This window comes from Falco rusticolus, chromosome 3 (genome assembly GCF_015220075.1).
Source record: "Falco rusticolus isolate bFalRus1 chromosome 3, bFalRus1.pri, whole genome shotgun sequence".
In the NCBI taxonomy this organism is placed as follows: domain Eukaryota; kingdom Metazoa; phylum Chordata; class Aves; order Falconiformes; family Falconidae; genus Falco; species Falco rusticolus.
The window spans coordinates 11,235,737-11,263,665 of NC_051189.1; the positions used below are offsets into that span (position 1 = coordinate 11,235,737).

Genomic DNA, 27,929 nt, shown 5'->3' on the forward strand with positions numbered 1-27,929 from the left:
ATTTTTCTGGACAACGAAACTAATGCACCTTCAACCTGAGTTTTAGGCAAGTTACAAACTGCATTTCAAAACTATATCCGAGACGTTAAACTCAATACTCTCAGACTAAGCAGGCAGACTTACCGGCAATAACCAACTACACTGGGTGATTGTTAATTCGCTTCAACTTAGTAGCCACAACCTAGACAAAAAGTAATTTCAGTATTAGAGTTGAAGAATCAAGATTGTCAGTATTTTTCTTTGGAGATAAAATGAAATATGGACCATGGTTCACACATTTTTTGAGATGCAATTTTTAAAAAAGATGACATTTTAAAAACATCTTTTTCCTCCATCATAACAAAACAGATTTCTTCAGCTGCTCTGTTGCATTCTTAACACACATTTTCAAGTGTGGGGAAAAATCAGCACCCACTTCTGAGGTTTCAGTATGGGGGGTTTTTTTGCTAAATTGGCAGCAATAAATAATAAAACACACCCTGACTTGCAACTTTAGCTGCCTACAACACTGCAGTCAAAAAAATAATTGGCAACAACTGTGAACTTCTGGATTTGTATAGCAATCTTGCCTGTGCCACTGATTGGAAAAGATGCTGCAGCACCTGTCACTTCCATAGTACCAGTTAGTTCCAGATGCACTTTATTCAGAATGGTTTTCTTTTTTATGTATGTTTCTTTCACATGTATACACACACACACACACACACATATATGTATATACATATATTTCTTTATTTGTACAAAAAATGTATTTTTGCTTTATACACATGTAAAATAAATTACCAGAGACCCTGATTAAAACTCAGCGCAGCCCCAGACCTGTCTCAGTGTTTCTTCAGATCCCATATAGAGCACACTCTGCATTTACCTCTAAGACCTGTGATTATCCTCACCTGAAGCTCCTCTTTCTTCACATCCAATTTCTGTTGCCGTCACGATTCCACTAGCACCTCTCACATCTGATAAGCCAACAGATCTGTTTCAACATGTCCTTTCTGAATTCTTGGGACACAATTAATCTCACCTAACTTCAAACATCTAGAGCAGAGATATATGCTGATCACTGCCAGTTCCCACTACAGTCAGTGAGCAGAACCAGACCCTTGCTGAGACCCACTCCTCTGGCTGACTACATGCCCTTGCCTTCCACTGACAAGGCAGAGCACCCAGGGGGACCTAGTTCAGATGCAAACATCCAAACTGGCGAGATAAATTCCACTGTCTGTGTTAGATCTTTATTAACCCCCTCCTATTAATATGCTCAAGATTACAAGAACGTACATTTTGACAATTTAATGCTTTCAGCTGTAATGCTTTTGTATTCCTATTCATAAATAATATGCAAACCATTAAAAAGCCCGCTATAAAAATACACCCTTTTTTTGTATTTCTGCTTGTACCAAAACAAGAATAAAATACAGACATGTTTATTGATAGCTGTAAATGTTACCATTGATGCAAAAGAGAACAATACCATACTATCAGGCATTCTAACATTTCTCCATACAGAGCAGAAAAAAATCTAAAGTAGGCAAATTATTTCATTCAGTGGAAAAAAAAGGGGGGGTTAATAAATAAAGTATCTGATAAGCAGGTTTTGATGCAATGAAATTATTATAAGTATCAAGCCTTCTCAGTTCAAAGCTACAAATTATTGAACAAAACTGATCTCAGAAAAACTTTCAGGAAACAGAATTTACAATACAGAACTCAAGTGTTTGTGTTTATAAATATATATACATATACACACAAATAAGAGGACTGTAAGGGATAAAATTGCTTTCCTTTACACAAAGGAACTGAGCACTCTCCATGCACTCCAAGCATTACCATTTTGTTACCTCATGCAACTGCTTTAGCTCCTGCAGGCCCTGTTACCGGCTTGTATTTTCTCCTGCAGGAATTAAAAATCAAACCTACCTGCCCTCGTATCTCTCGAGTAAGGAAAGGAGAGGCTTGCTTTCTTAATATATCCCACTTTCTTCAATACAACTGTATGCCTATGCAATTGTAAGCTTTTAAAAAATATTTTGCTAGATCTGCTATATCATTTCAATATTTCTTCAAATTAAGGTCCCTTATTTTTTAAATAATCAAAACACAACTGGTTCTTTTAGAAAACAGAACCAGGAAAAGTGTTCCACGCAGTAAGGTAAATCTCATTTAGTTGTCCTGGACAGACTTCCTCAAACATTGAGGTCTAAACTAAAGACAGAAATCTTAGGCAAGGAGATCAATATATGCTCAGAGGACAGCAGATGTATACACACTGCTGAATTCACATAATGCATAGAAAGCTAATATTTTCTGAAAATGCAGTGTTTGTGAATGTGTTCTGTGCATAGCTTTCTCAGATGAATCGCAAAGGAAATCTTGGCAGGTAATGCTGAAATCAGCCCTTAAAGGATTTACAAGTTGACAAAAACCATAGGCAGCTATGGGTCTAACTCTGTCGCATGTCACTGATTAATTAATACTGCCTTTTTTAGCTTTGAGAAAGCTTGCGTACTTTCATCAGTTACAAAGCAGATCTTCTGTTCATCTGGCACAGCAGTCTTGTGCGCGTGTGTGTTGGGGTATTTTCCCCCGTGTAACACTTCTTCACCTTCAGATAGCAGCGCTAAGAGCTGACATTTCACATCTGAAGTAAGTACAGCCTGCAGCTGCCTGCTCTGCCCATCCCTGCAGGGAGGCATTCCAGAAAGCCAAGGAGCCACATAAGACCTGAAGCAGTGACACAGAGGCCCCAGTTTACATCCCCCCATCCTAGGCAGCCCCAAGTCAATGCAACTTTAATAGCCTGGAGTATAAACTGCGGGGCCCTGGGAGTTGCTTCCTCTGTGATTCGTTCTCCCTAGCTAGAGACAGACAAGAGAAAGGCAGTAATTGCTTTAGGAACTGGAGTTTAAATGTCAGAGTAAACCCCTAGTCTAGCAATGGAAACCCCAGCATTACCTTTGTCATGCAGTCCAATCATTTTTATCTGACAGCTCTCAAATACAACATTTTTTTTTCCCCCAGACAGTACAGAAATATATTTTATGGCTTTTATGGCTGACTGATGGTGAATTGAGCTGCAATGGGAAAGCAAAATGTTTACACAATAAACCCATAAATCATTTTGTAATCATTAACGAGCATTCTCAAAATCTTCCTGATGCCGATTAGAAACCTAATTCACTGGAACTGGTCACTCACTGTATTATACAAAGGAAAAAAAAGTCACAGGTCCTTCATGTTCTGAAAAGGGGGATGTGATAGTAGTGGTCATCCTCGGTCAGAAGAGAAATCTCATTCCATTCCCTTCGGTATTCATCTGGATAGTTTACTTGAAATTCCTCAGTATTAAACCTATGCAGTCTGTAAACTCTTATCTTTACTTCAAGTAAATATCCAAGAAGAAACAGATCAACCTAAAGATGAAAGAAGTCTGTAAGACATTTATTTCTAGACTTAGAAAACTAAACCAAGATAACCCAAGTTAAGGCAAGTCATCTGGCTTCAAAACAGCAGACAAGGAATAAAAGGGGCCCTTCTGTAAGTGGAGTAAGAAAATTAAAAGTTTGAGGGTATTCTCAATGTCCCAGCAGTCCTCCCACTGCTCTTTTGCATGTAGCGGATATTCTGGTTAACGCCTGACACGCTGGAAACATCCCTCCTCCACCTGACAGACTACATAACCTGCTCCCAAAGCCAGATCATGCAGGTCAGCGGGGAGCAGGAAAGGACTAGCTATTGTTAAAAGATTGATACACCTTGAACAATGGGAAGCCTGCCACCCTGCGATCACTTGCAACGTGAGGAAACATAATAGGTAAAAGGAAAAATATTTCCTTGTATGACATGTATACAAAACTTGAGAACTGGCGTCTTCATTGATGTTTCTTGCAAAGGATTGCTTAACCTGGAAGAATGCTTTGGAAAATGCTCATATCCTTGAGCATAGCCAGGCAGAGCAGAACTTGTCCAGTTATAATCAAACTGCTTCTGAAGGTGACTGCAACATGTAACAGTTGACTTGATAATTCAAATTGATTATGAAAAATAATTTCACGTATTGGAAAGTGAAACTGTTTACAGCGTGGAACTGTGGAGTTTAGATGTCAGTACTTAAATCCGCACTAAATAAAAAAAATATCTTAACATATCAAGGTGAACAGTTAGCAGACTTCTCATTATCTACTCTTAAAAGACATCAGATCTAATGGGAAACGAAGAGGGGGGAAAACCAGGGTGATGGTGGTAGAGGGTTTGGCATGGTGGAACAGATAGGAAAAGCAAAAAAACATGTAAAACCTCATAATCTAAAATTATTTTACATATAAAGGAATCATTGTTCTGAACTATGTCTCAGTGATAGCTCAGAACATTTATTTCTGGCCCAGCAAGAAAACTGTCCACCCCATTTTACTCTACTACAGGTTTTTTCCTGGGAGATCAATGACTATCCTCAGTCCACTTCCCCACATCCCAAAGAAAAGAAATGGGCCAGCTACCATGGATGACGTATGATGTATTCATCTAATCGCATCAGAGGTGGAGTAAGTTTTGAGATTTATTTTTCATTTATATCCTTACCTGGTCTAGGCAAATAGTGTCACCTATGGAGTTCAGATGATTCATCATGAAACTCAAAGGGTCGGACGAAGAATCACGAGCTAGGAGAAGGCTAAAAAGGTTGTGTGGGGGTTCTTCCCTGTTCTTCATCTGCTCATAGGCTTCAATAACTTCGTAGAGCATGATGAATTTTATGGCCTCGTATAGTTTGTGTTCCTTGCTGTCATCAGAAAAGAGTGTATTACACATGTTTCCTCTTTCTTCAGGATCTTTAGTAGCAATTATTTCAGTCCACTGGAAAGCACACGGAAGAGTATTAGTCAAATTATACAGAATTCTATTTAATATAAAATATTCCAATACAGGAAGAATTGCCAGTCTGTAATATACCATTATTGCGGCCAAATGGTGGTGCAAATAAGCAAGTGGCTCTTTCAGATCCACAGCGAAATTTGAAGCCTTACACATTTCGGTTTCCACTAATCCAGCTGAACCTATCTGCCACAGACAGCTCCAAGCATCTGGATGCTAATGATAGTCTAGGAGAAAGCAAATACAATCCCCCTATACAAAAGCCACCCACCACCACTATAAAGAAAACAGGTATCGTTGCTGGTGAAGAGTCTAAAAGGAGTGTAACCACCAAAAGGACCCCAGAAAGTTACAGGAAATCTCTGTGGCATCAGGCATACACACAAAGCCATAAACAAATGTTAGATTAAGTAATGACTCCTGACCTATTTTTAACTTACAGCTTCCAACATTTAGTGATTTTCCTCTATAGTACCTTTTACATTAAAGTTGTCCTAGCCTGAATTCTTTAGATGCTGAGCCCAATTCGGAAGTGTGTCAATTAAAAGGAACCTATACAAACTGGACAAGCCAGAATGGTATTATGAACGGTGCACATTTGTATGTCTTCGGTGTGCTCTGCTTCATGATGTCAAGGTAAGATGGCTGCGTGTTGTGGTTTAACCCCACCCACCAACCAAGGACCACTAAGTACCAAAACCGAGAGGCTTTTTGGACCACCATAAGAGATGATGCTCAATAACTGGGATTGAAGTGAGTTTCAGTTAATTCTGTGCTTGTAACATTTGTATGTTGAAGTGGCCATAAACTGTGAATTTCAATTAAACAAAATTTTCAACAATCTAACCTACCCATGAACATTAAATTGAGAAACAGATTCCCCCATCTCCTCATGCATTCCTGAAGATTTTCCTTACAGGTTAAAAATGAGACCAAGCTGATGAACCACTAACGTCCCTTTGCTAGGGGACCTCTAATACCTAAGTGAAAACCCTGTCCTAAGTGTAAAGCACCTGTTAACCAACACAGCCCAGGCACAACAGCATCGGCAAGCAGCAGCCCACAAGGTGACAATGGAGCTGGGAAAGGCCACAGACAACCCTGTTAGGAAAATAGGCAAAAATCCATCTCACTGGTCAAACAGCATCTTTATAAAAATAAAATGAAGTTGGGAGCTACACCTCATGCCTGGTAACAGCATAATGCATCCTGCAGCTACTCTGCAACAATTTGCTAATTGTATGATTTGTTCACCGTGCTGACCTGAAACAGTTTTCCACACAAGCATTCAGTTCAAACGCTTCATGCGAAGGGACTAACATCAACTTAAAAAGAACTACAAGTGGAAAGCTGAACAACCCAACACTGGCAAATGTAAAGAGCGACCAGAACAACACGATAAACTGCACAAGTGAACCACCAGGCACATCTCAAGCAGACAGGCAGTGGCCACCGTGGCACAGCAAGAGTGCAGGCAAGGGACAAGGAACAGATCTCTGGTTTAATTCCCTTTTTTTATTACTAATGCTTTGTTTCTAGAGCTAAATAGATCTGTTTGTGGTTTGTTGTTTTTCCTTGAGTCACAATTATCATCACTGATAACAGCATTTAAAAATACAGAGTTGTGGTTCATATGCACAGGGTCACGTAAAAGGAACTAGCTTAAATGTTTACCAGTAAAATAAGCTGTTGTGACTGTAGTTAAGACAATCCAGAACCACAGTGTATTGTAGAATTCAAAACGACAGTTTAAGATCTGATATGCTGCAGAGAAGCGTTTCAACTTAATTAGCCCAAACCCCGGAGTCCAGCAAATACCAGTATTCACTTGAGGGCTGTGACCCCCAGAGGAGCGCAAGGAAGGTGCAAGGTCTTCTCAGGCTGATTTTTTTATCTCTGTTTCAGTAGGCTTTGGGGCTACTAAAACTCCCCAAGTTTTAAATACATAAGTAAGAAATATTCCTGGTTGGGAATGCAGGCAATCTGGCTATGCTGAGCAGACGGGGGCAGTGAGGCTGATAGGTCTTTGTAATCAAGTGCTTCAGCTTACAGAGAGAAATTATAGTACAACTGGATAAATAAAACATTTCACAAAGATGGGAGCAAAGGAAAGACAACAGAAGAAAACGCACTGTTCCTTTGTTCCCTCCCATATGGGGAGGGAATGCAGGAGGATTTCATACTGCACGTTGTTATTTTTGACCAAAATTCTGAGATGCCGTCAAGTGGCTCCTGCAGTAAGGGCAACTAGTCACACAGTAACAGCTGCGGGGAGGATGGCCTCCCTAACTTGCAGGGGGATCCCGAGTACTTAGCCTAGTGGATCCCCAGACGCTGGGTTCCCCTGCAGGAGAGCTGATGACCTTCTCAGCAGCTCAGCTCTCTGAACCCAGGAGGAAGGCTGACTGTCATAGACATACGTAACCAGGAGCAGTTCCCTAACTCTGCCTCAACCCACTTCTCAGTGCTTTTATTCCTCCCAACCATTTCCTCGATACTCACATTTGTCTTTAACGTCTCCATACATTTGCGCAATTTACCAAAGGCATTGGGACCCGTGTACCTTTCTGGCCCAAAACTGTATTGCTGAATCCAGTTGCAACCTTGAGAATACAAAAGCTTTTCAGGGAGCTGGGAGGGGGGAAAAAAAAATAAACAACGCTAATCAAAACCATCATAACCGTAACAAGAAGTAGAATATAAAGTTATATACACTTGTCTACATATTTAATTTACAATGTGGTTCTAGCCTCTGGTTGTACAGTTCAAACAACAACAAAAAGATGGGCCTCAGAACAACTTAAATATTAAGAAGGAGGCTTCGTTTGACTGCCAAGTCTGTGAGAAAATAAAAGAGGGCCAGCCAAAAAAGACGAAAATACGCTCTCAGCAAAATATATAATCCACACCCTGGAAAAGCTGGATACATCTGCGCTCGGTGAGGTACTCAGGATCAGAGACACCTCCCGCAGCTCACACACATGCCCCTACAGGCAGCTACAGCTCCCCACCTCCTCACCGATCCCTCCTGCCAGAGCTCCTGCAGCTCAGGGCAGGATTCCTGCTGCTCCAGCAGCACACTCAGCAGCTCCCAAGTGAGCCACTGGACTTTGCACAGATGTGGACGAAGAGGATTCAAATACCCTTTTGTGTTAAGGGAGTGACATCTAGCAGGGCAGCAGTAACATTTGTCCATCCACTTTATTTTTTTACCACTTAAGACTTATGTTCACATGGGTATGTTTAGATCTGGGACACTTTTTCAATTAAGTATAGTTCAAAGAGTTTAAAAAAACTTCTCTTTAAATTCTGATAGTGATTCTCCTCTACTTCCATAGCAGACACGTCAGCATTCACATGGAACAAAGCTTCCATCTGCAGTGCAGGGTTATCTGAATCATGTTCATTCAGGAAATTAGTTTTACCTTCAATATATCTCTCTCTTTCATCCATGACGGAAAAGGAATGCCTTGGCTGAATACCTGAAAAAGCACCGCTCTTAGTACACAATAGTTGTCTCTCCTGACCTGTCGCAGGTATTTGATATGACAGCTCCAAAACAATTCTTCATATGCCTAGAAAAAGACCAAAAAAAAAACCAAACTATAAAAATTTTAAATCTTGGATAAAACCCATGTTGACTGGAGTCCAGTTCCAAACTACTCATAAGAGCAAGCTAGGGGAATGAGAGAGTACATTTTTAAGTTTTGCAGGCATAAAAATGTTCCAACACCATGGTTTTTTGGTAAACACCTTGAACTGGCACTGGCCCTTTAAGAGTGATCCGGAACTCTCTCCAAACCCAGCAACTTGCCCCAGTCTCTACGCTGTTGCTAGTGTAAACATTCACATGGTCAACCAAATCAGAGCAGGTCAGTGAAGGCTTCTTTGCCATAATAGTTTTAACACCAGCCACTTCACAATTTTTGCCGATACATGGGATGGAGCAGCAGAAGGGCAGAAACTGGCATCTGGAGAAAATTCCTTTGGGCAAAAACATCTCCTTACACTGACCTGAATCCATTGTGCAACAGTGACCTGAGACTGAGCAGATCTGGCAGCCCTGTGCTGAAGCCGGTGGCCCTTCTTCCAGCTTTACGCTCCTTGTATTCCCTCTGCATTACCTCTGGCTCTCGTCTGGGCCCTTGCTGAGCCAATTCAGAGCAATAAACTGGCAGGGAACGAGAGGACCCTGCAGTTCCACAGGCTGCTGCACCAGTCTCACAGTTTGCTTCCTGAAGGGGGCAGGAACATGGTCTCAATCCCTGGTCCTCTTTCATCTCTGTTGCTTCCCGGCCCCATCCCAACACCACTTCTCAGCTGCAGTCTCCCCTATTCTTACTTTGCCCTGGCTGTGATAGTAAGCCTACTGAATCCATCCTGCTGGGAGAGTGTCCTGCTGCTTCAGCAAGTTCAGGTGGCTTAGAGAAGGTCCTTTCAGGATGACCTGATCATCATCTCGGTGAACCACATCCAACAGAAGACGTAAGAGCCAGCACATAAGAAGGAGAAGGAATGCTTAGCTAGAATGAGGTGAGAAAAAGGGAGCAGGACAAGCAAGGGACTGCCCCTTTTGGGCAGGTTAGGCTGGTTCTGGATCTCACAAGACTTCAGCCTAGAATGTTCTTCTTGCCTGTGACCACTTCTACCTGATATAACCAGCCATACAGTGGCTGCTCTATGTAAAGGAAACTCTTCTTCAGGTCTGATCATCTGGAAGGCTCATGGATTTTCTGAAAGGCTTGCTGCCCAGTAAGTGTTTGCAAATTTATTAAAAGTTTTGCTATCTTTTGTTACTTGCTCCTCCAAATCACTTTTGGCCTTACTGTGTTGCCCTGTGCACTTTCGGCATTGCTGCGTTTCTGCATTTAACATGACAAAGTTGGATCTTTTCTCTGTTCATCATTTGGACACAACTCCAGCTTTTTGAAAAATACGTTCTTTTTTCTCATAACTCCCTTATGCTGCTGTTCAGCATTACGAGCTTCCTTTTACCCTTTCTTAAATCCTTCTTGGTATGTATTTGCTCTGTGATTCCAGTACCATGACCAAAGCTATATGTATGTCAAACACACTGACTGTAAATACTCGTCTCTTAGCTTTTAGCTTCTTCCTAATGTACTTCCTTGTTTTTATGCAGTGTCCCTTTCTGAAGGTGGATGCAACTGTAATAATTTTTTTTTGCTTTGTTGTTCTTGCAAGGATGTTGAATGAAAATATGTGCCATCGCCTGTTCCAGAGAACAACAGAAATTAGAAAGCAACATTTTGAGGCAGAACTTGCACACTACTCAGGACCGAGGTAAGGGTTACTTCCTTTCTTGAAGGCTCTCTGAAAGCTGATCCATGAAACAGGCATTGGCACCACCTGGAAGTTCAACCCCATGGCTGTTCCCAGTGCAGATGGCTAGCTGGTGTCTCTCGTTACTACTGCGTATCTTGCCCCCTCTGCTTTTTTGATCTCTCTCTGCTTATCATGGACAGTGTTTCCATCATCATCTGATAATCAGAAATACAGACCTGATGCTGCATTCGTCCTGTGTCGGTCTGAAATGCCACACCATGAGGATGCTAGGATATAATGTCACGTATTATAGAAGATTAGCTGATTAACTGGATTTGAGTCTAAGCTTGCTTCAACAGATAATACTTTACATCGCTAAACCTATTTTAGGTACAAGTTTTATGGGAAAAGTAAAGGTCCAGGCCACGGTGTTTGAGCCTACCTTGGTGATTAAGGCTGACCATAGCTGAAAGAGAGCCATAAACCACATGTTGCTCCTGGAGGCCCATCCCTATCACAAGTTTGGATAACGTAGTGCTGCTTGAACTCCAAGCACGTGGTCAGGGCCCTTGGGAGGGCACCGCTGCTCCCGCCACGCCTCGTGCCGCGCTGCCTTCATGAATGGCCACCAAGATATAGCTGCCAACAGCCCACTGCTCGTGCACTAACAACGGCAGCTGCCATTGCTGCCTATCAAGTGTAAGCACATACACACAATGTACACAACTGAAAAACACGTCGGTGAGCTGACAGAGAACGGTGTATCTTGCCACAGCAGACCATGCATGAATTTAGGAGGTCCTTGGCTCACAAGTTCAGTTATCTATGACCCAAAGCCTGGTTTGATGCTGCACAACTCTTGTCACCTTGACTTACAGTTATGAAGAAAACTCACTAAGCTGCAAGAAACTATTTCAGGTAAAATGATGTATGGTAAGAGAAATAAAAACCCAGGGAGAAGTATAATTATTATTTATTTATAATAATAAATATTATTATTTAATAATATTTATTATTACTTATCTTCAAGCTAGCAGCTTGAAGATAAAGAGGAAAACAAATTTTTACAAAAAACAACACAGAAGAACTTACATGGGAAGGCACAAAAACCACAGAAGGAAGAAGAAGAAAAAAGAGAATCAGAAAAGAGCAGCACTGAGGATTAGCTGATGCCCGCAAGCAGCAGAGGCTGCCACCTCCGCACAGAGCCCAGGGCTGCCTCCAGCCACCCCTCAGCAGCTGACTGGGGTGCTGAGGACAACGAGAACATCAACTGTGAGATAAGTAGCTTGTTAGTCCTAGCTATGTGTGGTGTGAGGCAGCAGGAACTGCCAGGTGCAGTTAAGTTGCGCGTGTCCTGCTTGCAGCAGTGGCAGACGCCTCAGAAGGGCACCAGCCTGGGAGCACCATGGCTGCGCTGCGCGGCCAGGGCCACAGAGCTGGAGCAGAGGGACACTGTGCGAAGGCAGGGATGGCCGCATCCAGCACGCCACCTCCTCGCCTGCTGAGCACCACCGAACCTGGCACAGGTCAGATGGGAGCTCCTGCCCTACCCTGCAGCTGATGCAGCCGGGCAGGGAGTCGCAGCGGGGAGGCTGCCAGGCACTGGCTGCTGTCCCATGGACCTCCAGAGCCTGGAAGAGAAATGGCTGTGGTGTTTCATTCCCCCCTGAAATGAGAATTTTTACCTTAAATCGAAGGCTGGCCAAGAGACTGCACCTAAGACCAAGTTATTGGGGCTGAGGATGATTTTTCCTGTTAAAGCTGCTGCGTGGGTCATGGGTGGTCCAGAGGGGAATTTGGAGAAGATGCAAGATGCAAAATCTGATCTACATTTTGACCCGCTCTGCTACAGCCTTTATTTAGACGCAAAGTGTCCCTTTTGCTCTTCATCTGACAGGCTCTGCTCACTGGGCTGCTCGAACTGGCAGTGCTATTCCTTTCCCAGGCACTACTTTTCCCCCAGCCTCATGCAGAGGTTAAAATTTAACTCTTACCTCCCTCATGTGTTTGGCCTGCTTTGTTTCTCCATTCCATTCTCTCGCACTGTAACCAAGTAGATCAACTTCTGTCAGCACACTGAGATTCCCTAAATTGACATTAATTTACAGATTAGTTACCTTCTGCTGTTCTGCATCTAAAGGGTACTTGCGGTGGGGAAGTGGAGGGGATTAATGAGTACGGAATGACAACGAAAAGCTTACTTATGAGTTTTCTCTGAAGGTAGTTGCTCCACCTGAAATCCAAACGATAAAACAGGTGTCAGTGAGGAGCTGTCAAAGGTCAGTATTTGCTCAAATAAGCCACACTGTGGAAGATTCAAGCCTGCACAGTAAAAACCTACCGTTTCAGTAGCTGTGCTAAAAAACTGTACAGCCTTCTGCAATACCAAAGAACAGCAATGAGGAAAGACATGCTTAGCATTAGCTTCACTTTCACTTTTTGCCACACGAGACACAAGGATTGCTTGGTAGCTGTTGTCCAGGACTGCACCTCATGCCTTCCTAAAACAGGGATAAAAAGAGAGGGGGAAAAAAATCTTGTCACTGTTTTGCAATACTTGTTTCTATTTGTTTTCTTACAAAAAGAACATTCAAGAACAATACCACTCCAAATGAAACACCAAACATGAAATGTAAAAGGCAAGTATATTTTTATATACTTGATAAATATCCTGTATATTATATACTTAGTTTTTCAAGTTTCTAGGGGACCTGTCCCGTCATTAAGTCAAGGTTTTAAAGACCAGGGGTTCCTGGGAGTTCTGGTCTACAAATGGGCCATATAAGGCAGCATTAGCCAACTAAGCATCATATGACTACCCAGGGAATTAAAGGAATGTTCCTGCCTCAATTTGGGCAAGTTTTGGGTCAATTTAAAACTCCGAAGAAAGCTCAGGAGATCACCACAAAGAGGGTGTGCTCTACTGTTCTTCACAGACATAAACCAGGACACATTTCTGTCACTCTCTTGGCATTACAGGCAGGGTTAGGGAAGGGTCTGGTTGTCTTTTGTTGATAACAAAACCCAGAATTCAGAGAGGGCCTCGAGACTGAAGAGTTGACAAAGGCAGTATCCGCTCCCTAAGTGAAAAATTTATCTTCTGGCTGAAAGTTAAGGAAATCCCCAGAGTTTATGATCAACAGCTGCTCTATTCTTATTTATTCATTTAGTACAAAACTTCAAGAGAACTCAACTTTTTATAAAGGCATCCCAGAGAAGGCTGAAAAGATCCTCCTCCAGAGACTCCACAAAGGGAATTACTCATTCAGCATACTTTCATGTCAACTGAACTTCTGCCCCTCCTCGCTTCAACAGGAAATTTAAGAGGGGCTTAAGTTTTCCGAGGAAGTTAAGTCCATGCACCGTGGACAACTACCCGGTTGAAGAGTTACATATGAATCCCATCCTTGGGAATGAGATAAACAGCTACGCACGCATTTTTACAAGCACTGCTGGATATACAAGAGCACTGTTGATGTTTCGCCTTTTCCACTATTCTGTTGTTTGAAGAAGTTTTATTACAGGATGTCACGTACAAGTTGTCTGGAGACAAGACCCGGACTTCATATCTCCCACGAGCAAAAGGCAGGTTAAGAGCTGTGGATGAGAAGGTGTTCATAAACTTCAAAGAGGTAACCAGAGAAGCTTTTGGAGTGCTAGTTCCAATTCACACAAAACCCGTATGCTCTGAACATTCAAGATGATGGGCAGGTCTTCTGTTAGCTTCTACTTGTCGGCTGCACTAACATGTGTGTACCTGGCACGACTGGGGGTTATACCTGCCCATGCTGAGCAGGAAAAAGCAAGACATGCATTCATGCACAGCCAAAAAGACTAAAAATCTGAAGCTTCAGGAAATGATTACTACAGATGCCAAGTAAGAAACAGCAAAACATCAGCTGTAAAGTTTGAAAATGGCATAGCTCATGGAAACACCGGGACACTCCCACTTAACAGCACATGCTCACACACTTACTGCTGATGGACACCAACAGGCACGTTCTCAGTAAGCACCCAAATTGCTACCTAGAGAACAACAACTCAGAATTAGTAACAAGATGATGGTCCTGGCAGAACGAAGCCACCAGTTTTTTCTCTCTCTTCTTTAGGATAAGGGCATTAGCATTGGAAAAATCGCAGTAGACTGTAAATAACTGAACCTTCTGCTAACTAGAATGGAACCTGAAGGCTTACAAATATTGTCCAGGCCATGGATATTTGGGTTATGATATTGCAGGTATTTTGGATTTATCTTGTCGTGCTGTTGTACTGAAACTAACGATGATTGAAATGAATTTTGTTAACAGCAATTTAAAGATACAGTATCAAAAGGAAGATGCAGCTGACTTTCACTTAATTACCTAAAATGACTGTATGGCCCCTCTTTAGATTTTGAACAAACTGGGACTATAAAAAGTGAGAGCTGGTCCATCTATTAAAATGACATACTATGCTTTATGGGGCACCAGAAATACATGTGAATGCTGGGAAGCACTGTCTTACTGATTTCAGTCAAAAACACAAACCTGTGTCAGAGAACATGAGATAACCAAATACTGTCCATCTATTTTTACTTAATAAGAGGGATTTATAAATATGTATTTCCCCAATAAAAAGCCTAACGGAAGATGGGAAGACCTGAAAACAAGTGATTTTGAGTATTTTTGCTACACTTGTATTACAGCATACCCAGGACCTCATAAACTTTCCCTCCCATCATGGGAAAGCTGCTGTTCAAACAGCACTTTGTGATTCAGTAACTACTTTCAGTGCTTATGTCACGCTTAGAAATGTAATTACATTTTTTTTATTCAAGTAAATGACATTTAGAAGTGGCAGCTGGATCGCAAAACGCTGCTGGTAAAAACACATCACGAACAAGACATGAATAAGAGAAGGCGGCAGTTTAAAATAGATCCTTCCACCCCCTCTCTGCCCCCTCCAAAACTGTTCAGAAACCAAAAAGCAATTATGTTAATAACACACCAGTGGGGGGAGTAAAATAAGCCCACAGATTTTTAAACCCAATCTGTTCCCTGGGATACGGAGACGATTTTTGCTGTTCCTCAGGAGACAGTGGCAACCCATCGGTGCTGCAACCAGCTGCTGGGCTCACAGCTGTTTGAGGACTGTCTGCCAGCATCCCCGTGAGGACAGGGAGGCCTGACCCTTCTCCCATGCAGGGGAACAGAGCCCTGGGACTTATAAGACAACTCCTAGCAGAAATCGGGATGAACAGAGGTTGAACAGCGCTGAAGTAGGAGCTGGTAGCAGTGTTTACCTTGCAATGCAGGTAGGACATGGCATTTCCTTTTCGTGCCACATCAACTTCCTGCTAGTGCCAAAACCTTAAGATTTTACCCCCCTGCAAAGTCAGCAGGAGACACGCAGAAGAAAACCAAACAAAAAACAACCAAAAAGGCCAGAAAGAAAAGATGAGTAAGAGACATCTGCAACATCTGCTTCTTTCACGAGTAACTCAAGAAAAGTCTCTAAAGGATTAGCTCCACATCTGACAGCCTCACAGCCTGTTGGAGGCTGCCACCCTAAAAACGTGTAACTGATGTACAAATGTAAGAGATCAGCCTGGGAAGCAGCACGCAGCACTGTACGCAGTGCTGAAGCACAATGCAATATTCCAGCGTGTCTGATGGCACCTTCACCCTTTTACTTTTTTCCTCCCTCCTTGTAACAAGGCCATCAACAGAGTGTCTTTCAAAATTAAAACCTGACTTTGTGACTTCTGTTCAGGACACTTCTCTTCACCGTCTTTTTGGCACTGACAGCAGGACATGGTACTTGTTACCATAAAGTGGCCAAGTTTGATACTGTTGTCACACACCACTAGGTTCCCAGTTCCTAAAAAGCAGGTATCCCCTCCTTCAAAGAGGGAGACAGAATTTGGGATCCCTCCGTTCCAAACCTTCTGCTGCCCACCTGTACACTTCCTCCTCCCTCCTCTCCTGGACCCAGAGCTATAGGGAGAGAGGCCCCTCAACTGAGCAATGCAAACCTTAGCACGGAGGTCCAAGTCTGCCTGCACCCAGTGTGTGCCTGCAGAGCTGTCCTCACAGCTGCACATCACTTTTTTTTCCAGACCACGTACTATAGGTTACCAAGGCATGTTACAGAATAGGCCAAGTGCCTCTTCTAAGGGAAAACAAGGAGATTTAGCCTTACAGAGCCGGCATCAGCGTAATGCACACGTGGGCCCATACACCTCAACTGACTGAGCCAAAGAGACACAAAGAGCTATGAATTATACAAATTCAATACCGACAGCAGATTACACTCCATAACAGCTTAGAAGAGAGAAAGATGCCTTTTTAAGTCGTGCCAAGTGATTACAAAGGTTTTTATTTCCCAGTTTATTATCAGTGCCACACCAAAAAAAATGAAAAACTACTGAAAACAGATCAAACACACACCAAGATACGTGGGAAGCACTGCTTGATTCAATAACCACTTCATTACAAAACCCTTCCTTTAGAGAGCAAAGCAATGTCAACTTGTTAAGCAAACCTTCACCTGTTCTAACATAACAACCAGAGATGAGGATGTCTCCTTGGTATAAGAAGAAAAAGAGAATTATTTACAGGCAAAGATGGTAATCATCAGTGACTTATCAACACTTCAGCCATGTCTGCTGATCAGATCTTAACTTCTACTAAAAAAAACAACAAAACAAAATCCCAGCCCCAAACTGTAACTAGAATCGTGCAATTACCTAGAAAACGAAATACCTTTGGTAGCACTGAGGCCCATCACTTGCAAGAAAAGCTTTATTTACACAGCTGTCCTGTGCAGGGAGTCCCAAGTGCTCTCTCAGCCCTTGTCCTTTTGCTTTCAGCAAAACATACAGCAGAAAGGCTGGCAGCCTTCTTTGGACTCCCTGGTCATCAACAGGACCCAAACGGCTGGTGTTAATGTATCCTACTCTGTAGCAACAAGCATAATGTGTTCTTACCTAGCATGTGATTATAAAAAAATACACCGTTAGAGTTACCGTTACAGAACCAATTTCATCTATATAATCAAGCTATTAATACATGCCCTAGACCGCACATACTGTTTCCCTCTCTCCAAATGTCTACTAGAAGAAAAGGAAAGTTCAGTTCTTGATCTCCTGTATAATTCAGCTTCCATTTTAAGGCACAGGGTGCCAGGACTTCCAGATGAAAAAAGCTCAGCTACACTTCCATTTATGTAAGGAAAACTGAGAAGCCTTCAGAGAATTTACAGTCCAGAGCAATACATGAAAAGCATTTCATGCCACAAAAAGCAAGTCGCTCCTTAAAGCTCTTATTGCCAAGTGTGAATAAAAAAGGAGAAAAAAATAAAATAAACCCCTTTTAAAGAAGGAGCCTCTGAAATTCCTGCTACTGTAATTTTTTTTTAATGTGGAAAAAAATCCATCCTCATTCAGAATTGCTATTTAATGCCTGTACACTTCAAATAGAATTTACGTAAATGCACTGAATTATTATTTGACAGAAGCCCACGCTTAGGATTCTTATGCCTGCTGCTGAGCTGCATGTTGAGTCATCCCTAATGCCGCTCATGTTTGCTTCTGATTTATCTATTTGCAAACACAACTTTAAAAATGCCTTTTTTTATACATACATACATATATATATATATAATTTTTTTTTCCTATGCTGAATCCAAACTGACAGAGGAAAGAAAGCATCTTCTGCCTGAACATCCTCTTACACTTAAGTTGAACAGATAGGCTAAGTGGTATAAATAACAGGATTTTCTGTTGGTTTGTCTATGTAATTGAAGCTTTGGTTATGGGGAAAAAAAAAGTTGAAGTCTTACTTCGCAGTAAGAATTACTTTCCTCCTTCTTTTTTAAAATTTCGTTTGACACACAGTGCAAGACTTGTACGTGCAGCCCAACCCTCTAAGGATGCACAGTCATTAGGCACTAATGAGGCTGGGTGGTACCACAGGAGGCATCCCTCCCGGTCTCTGCAGGCAGAGGTCCAGCAGCAGCAGCTGCCCCCTCCCCTGGGCTGCCCGGCCGGACCTGCCTGGATGCACACCCGGACCCCGCAGCGCAGGGTCACTGCCACCCCCGGCGAGCAGGGCCTTCTCGCACCTGCCACCCGTTGCCCCAAAGGAAGGGACTGGTTGGGATCTGCAACTCCAGCGTGACCCACCGCAGTGGCCGCCACATCAGCACCAGGGGAGGGGTGCAAGTGGCAAAGCAGAGGAGCCCCCCAGCTGCACACGAAGAGGGGTGAAAAGCACCTAGATTGAGGAAGAAGGAATGTCAGTGGAAACCCACATGGAAAAGATCTCTATGCGAGCAGCACAGAGGAAACCAAGCCGCTTATCGGACTCCACCAGCAGTGCTCCCCGGACAACACATCCGCTGGACAGCCCCAGGGGACTCCCCAACCCCTCAGAGGTCACCAGCTGGCTCATTCCTAAACAGCTGTTTGACACCTTGAGGCATCCTTCACTGAAATGCTGCAGCCCAGAGGAGAAAGCAAGAAGTGCCAGTCAGCTTGGTGGGCATGCACTGCAGGACAGCCCAAGGAAATTTAAGTTTCTACCTGTTGATGAAGAGGCATCCCAAGTGATAGCCAGGAAAACAGCAGCATCAAGTAATCCAAGAAAACCAAAAAAAGTATCAACTCATCTGAGCTTATCTACTGCCTAGGCAGTTATCAGTCGCAGCTGTTAATTCTTACAGGCGGTGCGTACATCTGCCATCAGGTAAAGACACAGCTGGGAAAGCCAGCCAGCATCCCCACCTCTGTGCAGGGCCTGACTGCTGCACCCGCATGACACAGATTTTATGTCACTCTTCAGACTGCAGCCCTCTCCAAAAGTGCACCAGACCGTGTGCAGGCCATGCAGAGCTGTGCATTCTTCATATGGATCAATAATCACATATAATTTATGATTAATAATCTCCAATAATTCACATCTGGTGGTGCATCAGATCAAAAAGCCTGTGCTTTCCTGCTAGGTACGTGCATAGATATTCCAGCTGTGTTATTTGTTTACTTGGGAGTTTTACTTGTCTCTCTCCCTCTTTCCAAGACAGATTTGAGGCAGAAGGGAAAGGCAACCGAAAGCAAAATATCAAAGCCATCACTCTGAAAGTGTTTGGTATTTCTTGCCCCCACCTCTCAACATCCAGCCTGATGAAAGTCAAAACTTCAGCTTTGTTCTGCAGAGTTAATGCTATTAGTATGGATGCAGCTGGGGTGTTTAAACCCTGCTCTCCCCATCTTTTAAAGGGCAGCAGTTTCAAACTGGCATTTTTATTAGCTCGCGCACATAGGATTCCTCTCCCCTTTTTTAAACACAGTGTTGCCAGGCACTTCTTGCCTAAAATCTTAAGCAAAAAAAAAAACCCACCCAAAACCAAACAAAACATGTTGGAAAGAAAAACTGACTGCATCAAGGTAACTTAATTTTCAGTTACTATCGCTCAGTGTAATAACAAAGTCATAGCTAGTACAAACATTTCAAAAAAAATTTGATTCAAGAACCCAGAATATTCTGTGTGGAAGATCTCTGCTTGTAAAAACACATTATTGTTATTATTACTGCTAATTCACGTCGGGTATTTTACAGACATTTGGATGCCAAGAGAAGCTTCAAGCAAAGCACTCCAGACATCGGTCACAGAGGCCGAGAGACCAGGGTTCCCTGACACCTCTGCACTAGCAAAAACTGCCTAAAAACTGGACAGTTACACGGCAAGGTCTACACAAAACAAAAATTAGGCAGCCCTGTAAAATATGGTTAAGTGTGACCCTGCATATCAAGCTCTCCTTGAGGGGCTGCCACTTGGCAGAGGCACAACTTACTGTCACTTGTACACTAAGAAAATGAAATACAGAGTACTGGACAGTTTCTAACCTTGGAACCTGGCAGTGTCATTTTTAACTATCTGCAATGATACGACATCCTCGTTTTTACGATCTCAACCTTTGGCAAGCATGTCACATCTGAAATTCAGGCACGGGAAGTGACATGAAATGAAACCAGAGCTGAAGGATGGCGAGCACACCTGCGGGTGGCTCCCAGACAAACGCAGCAGGCACACACACGGTGCGGAGCTGTGCTCAGCGCAAAACGGGGGGAAACCGGTAGGATGTCTCTTTGCCACACGGGCAGACCTGAAACTATTGAAGTTCACAGAAAGACTGATTCTGCACAAACTCGGCAATTAAAAACTTGCCAGCATTGCCCTGGTGGCGGCTGACCTGCAGGCAGTGCCAAGCACCTTGCCATGATGCTTCTCTGCCGCACAAAGGCCAGGGCAAACTTGATCACAGTCAAAGCCCCACGTACATCACACCATATCAAGGCACTACTTTGAACCTAAGGTACACATTTCCCACTTTCATCTCACCATTCACCCAACATGACCACCCCACCCTGGAAACATAAATGCTACACACTCAAAATATCCGGAAAATCTCGGCAACATATTATGGACAAGGAATCTGAGGTGGGGTCTTGCCCGAGACCACATCTGGAGCTAACAACAAGACTAGAGACTAAGCATATACCGTCACACCATCCCGTATTTCTAGCCCTCCATCTTAACATGGTGTGGCTCAACTGAACACAAACTCTTCTGCTCGGTACAGAGCCTTCTCCTCAGAGAAATGTTTGCCGAAAGAAATGCGTGGGCAGCACAAGCTGCCTTGCGAGCCACATCCCTCTACACGGGTACGTGGTGTAAGGGGCATCTATCTGCGCTGGTGACATGGGGACAGGAGCTAGACACACACCTCCTCTCTCTGTCAGGAGCCTCCAGCACCTCTGCACAGGCTACAGAGAAATTCCAAGCACTGGGGTCTGGATCCTGAGGATGCTAAAAATGTACAGTATCACTCCTGAGCAGTGAAAAAATGGGGAAAAGCCACAAAGACGGAATAAAGCTGAAAAGAAACTGAAAGCTGCTGACTTAGAAATTTCTCAGAAAATTCATGAAGTAGCCTGCAGCAGTTCAGGAGCATTTTAAAAGTTTGCCTTCACTGGAGCCTTCTCCAGAAATGGACATCCTTATCTCCCTTTTTTCCTCAGTTACGCTGGGTCAAAACTTTGACCTCATTTTACACAACCAGGCCACCAATAGCCCAAACATGAGTAATACTGTTCATGGGGGGGGAAAAACCAAACTCCACGAAACCAAACCTTGTAATATAGAAACTACACGCTCTCTAGAGCCCCAGAACTGGTGCAAGATCCATAACTACAAACTCTGCTCTTAAAACTGTCATGGACCACTTCTACCTTGCGGTGGCTGAAGTACACAAGTCCTGGCAGTTGTCTTTCATGGAACACTGACATTTTAGTTGATAAATAGCTATTTCTCTGTCCTTCTGAAAGGCACAACGTCGTTGTGTCTGATCCCCGGTGCTGCAACCATGCACAGAGGACCCAGTGTTTGCCATGCCGGGAATCCCAGCAAAAGAGCACAGTGGCAAAGCTGCCCATCACTGCTACGTGCCAGCACCACGCCAGCTGCATCAATCCAGGAGTGCAGAAAGGATGCTGTGTGTCCACCGTGCTCTCCCAAAGTAATTCAGGGTCACGTATCAGACTGCAACTCAGATGAGCATTTGATTTTAAGGAGCACTACAACTCCTTTAGACATCAGAATGCCTGAATAATAATGTCATTAGAATAGGACTAATACGGGCCAATGGTAATTTTTACAAAAATAATTTCACAGCCTAAAACAAGAGAAAATTAAGAAGCTCCTTAAGGTAAAGTTAATGCAATTCTGATCGCACCCACAAATGTAGTTATAAAAGTGCAATGAAAGCAGCATATTTATACAACCTTTTGACTCCTGAGCACTGTCTATTCCATTGTGTTTTCAAAACAACTAAATTAAAACCATACTCGTCTCCCCTAACATAGTTTGGCACTGTGATTCAGCTGAGCAGGGTCAGGGCATGCAGCACAGAGGTATTTCTGAAATCGCAAACTCATTTGCCTGGGTAATCATGTAAAGGCAATCATTTTCACACATTAAGCTCAAGAAAAACTGCAGACATTACTAAAAAGCCCTTTAATGTTTGTTGTTACAGCCTCGGTAGATAGGATGTGAGGATTTAACCTGGAAGCTCTATCTGGGCAACAAGGTGAAGTGAAAGTCCTGATGCTGAATGGGAAATCCACACCTATCTCTATCTAGTCAGGCAGTCTAGTCCAAAAAGTTCAAAAAAAAAAAAAAAAAAAAGAAAAAAACCTAATATCCCAATGACAAAAAACCTCAGAACTACAAAAATTAAATATTTTTTTCAGAATTCCAAATCCAAGTGCAGATACTTATCCATAAAAGCATTTGTATTTAATATGCTGACCAGCATTTTAACGCTGCTTTTGCCCTTCAAAATCAATTCTAATACCCTTCACCTAGTAGTATTTTTTATAGCTATGCAAAACTGCAGCTTTTCCTCTCACTGTATGGTGTCCCCCTTGCTATCTAACGACATTATCTGTCCAGCAGTAAAGAAATAGAATTCTTAAGAGAGCACACTTCAGCGACTACAAGGAAGTTCTCTGAGCCTTAAAATCAAAATGGGTCACTTCTTCCTGTTTCACACAATTTACCTCTTTTATTTCATCACTTGCAGAAACTGGAGAGGTCCGAAAGACAGAAGTGGAAAAAACTGTACTTGCACTTACCAGCGATAGAGCAGTTAGCACCACACTAGCTTAAGACTCACCTAGCAAACACCACACAAACCTGTTTTTGTCTCCACTGCAGAAAATGAAAGTAGAGCTGAATGCAATTGGTACAGCTCCTCCAAAGAACAAACCAGTTGGTTAGTATGAAAGGCGGTGCAAAAGGAGAGCTGGATCAGCAACCATCAAAGCAGAAATGTATCCTAAACCGTACAGCAGAAAAACAAGCTTGTAGGGCATGGTGTCTTCATGATAACGTCATGATAAAAGACCACTTCACAGTGATGTATGAAATCACAGAATCATAGAATCATTTAGGTTGGAAAAAACCTTTAAGATCATCAAGTCCTACGATTAACCTAGCACTGCCAAGCCCACCACTTAACCGTGTCCCTAAGTGCCACATATAAACGTTTTTTTAAATACCTCCAGGGACAGTGACTCAACCACCTCCCTGGGCAGCCTGTTCCAGTGCCTGACCACCATTTCCATGAAGAAATTTTTTCCTAGTATCCAACCTAAACCTCCCCTGATGCAACTTGAGGCTATTTCCTCTCGTCCTGTCACTTTCACTTGGGAGAAGAGGCCAACCCCCACCTGCCTACAACCTCCTGTCAGGGAGCTGTAGAGAGCAATAAGGTCCCCCCTGAGCCTCCTCTTCTCCAGGCTGAACAACCCCAGTTCCCTCAGCTGCTCCTCACAAGACTTGTGCTCCAGACCCTTCCCCAGCCCCGTTGCCCGTCTCTGGACACGCTCCAGCACCCCAATGTCCCTCCTGCAGTGAGGGGCCCAAAACTGATCACAGTATTCAAGGTGCAGCCTCACCAGTGCTGAGTACAGGGGACAATCCCTTCCCTTGTCCTGCTGGCCACACTGTCTCTGATACCAGCCAGGGTGCTGTTGGCCTTCTTGGCCACCTGGGCACTGCTGGCTCCTGCTCAGCCAGGCAAGGAGGTCAAGCAGGGGTGCCCGTACACCTTCCCGAATCACGCGCTGACCTCTAATCTCCTTTTTCCTAAGCCATCACCTTTCTGATAGGACCACAAACCAGACTGCAGCACTTCGATTCAGATTCCACACAGGAAAACAGAACAACACCAAAACCAAAACCCAACAACAACAACAAAACAAAAACAAAAACAAACCCACGAAAAAACCAACGCCCCACCAAACAAAACCAGACCCAAACCAAACGCCCCCCCGAGCAGCAGTGACCCCCACCCGACGCACACACGGTGCCGCTCGACACCCACCGCCCCCCCCGTCCGCCGGGAGCGCGCCCAGCCCCGCAGCCCCCCAGGGAAGCCCAAACCCACCTCAAATACATCGACACACACCACACCCCCCCTCGGAGCTGCCAGCTGGTCCCGGCCCGGCCCCAGGTGGCCCGGCCCCGCGGCAGGTGCCTCCCGCCCGGCCCCGCGGGGGGGTCGCACCGAGGCGGTCCCGCCGCGGCAGCCTCCGGGGCAGCTTTCCGCGCGTTGCCATTCCCGTAAAACTGCCCCAAAAAGAGTCAAGCGGAAAATACATTCAAAAATAAAGCAGCAACAAATAAACCCAAACGCCCCGCCGCGGGAAGCCCTCCAGCCCGCCCCCCCGCCGCGCCTCACCCGCTCCGCCGCTCCCCGCCGGCGCCTCCCCGGCACCGAACCCCGGCTGCGGCCGCAACGCCGGCACCGCCCGGGGCGGGGATCCCGCGGGGCCGCCCCCCGCCCGCGGCCCCCCGCCGCCCCCCGCTGCCCCGGCACGGCCCGAGGCCGCCCGGCTGCCCCCGGGGGCGGCGAGCCCGTGTCGGGGAGGAGGGCGGGGGGCTGTCCCCCATCTCCCGGCCTGCCCCCAGCCGCGGAAAGCAGCGGGGCTCTCCGTCGCCCCAGCTGTCCCCGCAGCTCCTCCGGCAGCCGGACACCGCCGCGCCGTGTCACGCGATGTTATTTTACATTTTACCGCAGCGGTACCCGTAATGGCATCAGCATCTGTCTGAAACCCAGCCACGAACCATAAACGGAACCCGGTGACTTCGCGGTTGTTGGGGTCTGTCCCCGTCGTCGTCCCCCCTGCCCCTCCATCCCCTGTCCCCTGTGTCGTCCCCCCCCGGTCCCCCCCCCCCACTTATTAAATGTTGATTTCCTCACACACTCCCTCATTAGCAAGATTAAATGCATTGATCCAAAAAGAAGTTCACCCTTACTGGGTACCTTCCCTTATAGCAGTCTTTCGGGTGTGATTTGTCCCAGCTGTAGGTAGAGAATTTGCATAGACTGGTGTAATTCCTTTTCTGGTTACACATTAAAGAAAAATTTTCTTCTACCTCCCTAGGGACTTTGCAGGAAAAACAGAAGGGAATTGTAATGGTCTGAACAAGTGACGCAGACTTAAATCTTTTTACAGAGTTACAAGCACTTTGCTCCAGCACAGAGCTAGGACAAACTTACAGCATTGGGTTTTGGTTGGTTTCGGTTTTTCATGGTTTGTTTGTTGTTTTGGGTTTTTTTTCCCCAAAAAAATATAAGATATCAAAATGGTTGGAGATAGAAAATCAGCATTTTTCATGAAACAGTGAAGAGATTTGTACTGTCTGGCATGGATATCAGATTGTTTCTCCGTCCATCTCAGTTAATCTGGGCAAGGAACAAAATAGACAGGAGCTGTTAAATACCCGTGTGCCCCAGTGTGCCGAGGTCTCACTTAGAGGCACTCGCAGAATGTCACGAACACATTTATCCAAGGAAAAGAAAATCTGGGCTTATAAACCAGCTTTCTTCTTGCCTTGGCCAAACCACTGTCGGTGCTGCTTGATGGTTTAGCATTCCAGCCAACTCCAAATCCGCCTCTTTCTACCCTCTCTAACCTGTGCTAAGATTTTAGGATTTAGTAGGTGATTTCCGTGTGCAGACAGACCTGGAAGTTAATGTTTATCTGGTTGCTGACTCATTAGAGAAGAGAGATGAAACACGCCTAGTACAAACACTGCAGGTCAACCCCTGTATCAGCGAGTCCGTCCCGCTTCCCCTCTCTGCCCTCTTCTCGCGGTATTTATTCAGCACCTCAGTGCAATCTAAAGAGTAATACCCTGTGCCCTTCTGCACGGGCTCTTAGGGGGAATACGCCCTGCGACAATGAAGCAGAGAACACTTTCTTGAAACCTTGAGGTGTTTTTTTAACTAACACTGTCCATATGCCTTTTCTTCCTCCTTAAGCTCCTTCTGGACCTCTTCCCTGAGTAGAGAGAGGGAGAGCTCCCTCTACTACCTTTTGCCACTTGTAGGCTTCGGCAGGAGCATGTTGACTCTTCTCCTTGCAAGTTGCTGAGACGGGACAGCCTGTACCCACCTCCATCCTCTGGAAGCCCCTCCTTGGCCTGGGATGCGGACAGCTCTGGTGGGATTGAGCCAGGTAACACACAGGCCTCCTGCACTCTGTGTTGGACCGGTCAGGGTGTGCCATTCCTGTTAGCTGAATACGAGTTAGGATAATCCTAAAGAGAGCAAGCAAGGTCTAGGTCTGAGCTGGGCTCAACTGCAGAAAGGGGAATATCCGCTAACTGGAAGGCAGTTTCTGTTACAGACGGGGCAGAAGTAGAAACATGATGCTACTAGGGTTCAGAAAGCTTCAGAAAGTGCGAACTTCCCCAAAATATCTTGGAAATCCATACAGTGAGCTAGAGAAGGCCTTACTTAGAGTATGCAATTCAACGTTTCTGCAGGAGTTAATGTCTCCCCTTCTTCGCCTCTGAGTGGGCAGCACCTCTGTGGAGACAACAGGAGAGCTCCAGGGAGCTGAAGCTGGAAGCAGCCTGATTCTTTTCCTCTAGACTTTCTGGTCATGGCATTTTGCAGACTTTTGTGATGCTCAGACAAGGCTATGTGCTGACAGCAAACTTCTACTGTTAAGAATACTTACGATATTTCTTTCCTTTAGGGGAGCATTATGAACTTGCCTCTAACGTGGACCTCCAGGATTTTCTGCAGGTCACGGCCTCTCCAAGCTGCTGGCATGACTGTCACTGCCTCCCTCTGCTTGTACCCACAGGAAACTGCATAGCAATTGCAGCAAAAGCTTATGCTGAAAACATTGCTAAGCAAGTGTGAAGACATTACTGCCTCTGTTTAAACCCACAAACGAGCAGAAGAAGCAACTGCTGTCTTCTTGCTCTCACTTGCAGGTGAGCAGCAGGATTATAACCACAGCCCAAAAGAATATAATTCAAAAGGAGTGCGAAAAGGCTCTGCTGAGACAAAGGCTACAGTATCCAATGCAGTAAAAGTAGGAAACCTGGGTGCAGAACTCATGAGAGCTTCACTCTTCGGTTTTTCAAGTCCATTGTTAAGTCAGGAGCAACTTCCCTGTTTATCATCATTTATTACTATTACAAGGTCAGGTATAGTCCAACTCACAGGTAAAAGAAGTGCCCATGCACTATGATCTGCAGCACAGGAGCTTTCTAAAGCTGATCACCATGAGATGCCAAATTTAGAGCACAGCTCTATGAACTTACCAACACTCCTCTTTGAGTGGTTAATTCTGCTTCGTTTTTCTTGCTCAGTGAACCAGTCTCTGTTCTTACTTGCCTTTCCATCATGTCGCCTCTGCATGTCCTTTCCAGAGTATCCCCCAGCTGGCTTTCTTTCCCCTGACTTCTTTTGTTGGGGGTAGAAAAAGAGTCTCTACAGACTCGGCTCGTCTTTGCAGATCAACAAGCTGTGAAAGGATCTGGCTTCCTGTTTCATTTCCGTTAAAGTTTTCAAAGTCACACGGGCTGTGTATGCTTCTCCATATCCAAGCCACAAGAAAAAAAAAATAATCAAGCATAAATCAGCTATTTATAAAGGTCACATTGCTACCTCCCTCTGCGTCTTTCACATTGTTTGAGGGCTGGAGATGGCAGGGTGATTTTCAAACTGATGTACCACCTATATGTGGGTTTTATCTTGGCGGTAGTCCTCAGAGAGTCACAGCCTCTTCTCTTCAACTCCAATGTCATGTCTGATTGCTTAGCATTTAACATTGCTTATCACACAATCAATGCGCTTTCTGGAGAAACACGCTGACCATGAAAAGGAAGCAGGTGGTCCACGCAAGCGTCCCTTCTCTATTAAGATA

General features: G+C 44.4%; 1 protein-coding gene across 11 annotated transcripts; it reads right to left on the reverse strand.

Annotated features, from left to right (window-relative positions):
- Positions 1–710: 710 nt before the first annotated feature.
- OTULINL (OTU deubiquitinase with linear linkage specificity like) lies at positions 711–27,788 on the reverse strand. 11 transcript variants are annotated; one of them, XM_037380318.1, is made up of 9 exons: positions 27,325–27,390; positions 14,132–14,181; positions 12,497–12,656; positions 12,357–12,388; positions 12,150–12,241; positions 8,295–8,444; positions 7,372–7,500; positions 4,579–4,851; positions 711–3,413 (listed from the first exon to the last, which is right to left on the reverse strand). In XM_037380318.1, exons 3-9 carry the CDS (start codon positions 12,574–12,576, stop codon positions 3,234–3,236), a joined length of 936 nt encoding a protein of 311 aa, XP_037236215.1. In that variant the 5' UTR covers positions 12,577–12,656; positions 14,132–14,181; positions 27,325–27,390; the 3' UTR covers positions 711–3,233. The 11 variants fall into 11 exon arrangements, with proteins under 11 accessions (XP_037236215.1, XP_037236217.1, XP_037236218.1 ...); XM_037380320.1 differs by lacking the exon at positions 27,325–27,390 and adding an exon at positions 25,018–25,033; XM_037380321.1 differs by lacking the exon at positions 27,325–27,390 and adding an exon at positions 24,785–24,800.
- Between the last annotated feature and the right edge of the window lie 141 nt (positions 27,789–27,929).

Bases quoted from the DNA above. Each gene is read 5' to 3' on its own strand.
- OTULINL (XM_037380316.1), bottom strand. From the start codon at position 27,421: ATGCAGAGGCGACATGATGGAAAGGCAAGTAAGAACAGAGACTGGTTC. The intron at 12,389-12,496 runs GTAGGTTTTTAC...TTTGGATTTCAG, and splicing joins TTAGCACAGCTACTGAAACG to GTGGAGCAACTACCTTCAGA. The intron at 7,501-8,294 runs GTAAAACTAATT...CCCCCCTCCCAG, and splicing joins AAGAGAGAGATATATTGAAG to CTCCCTGAAAAGCTTTTGTA.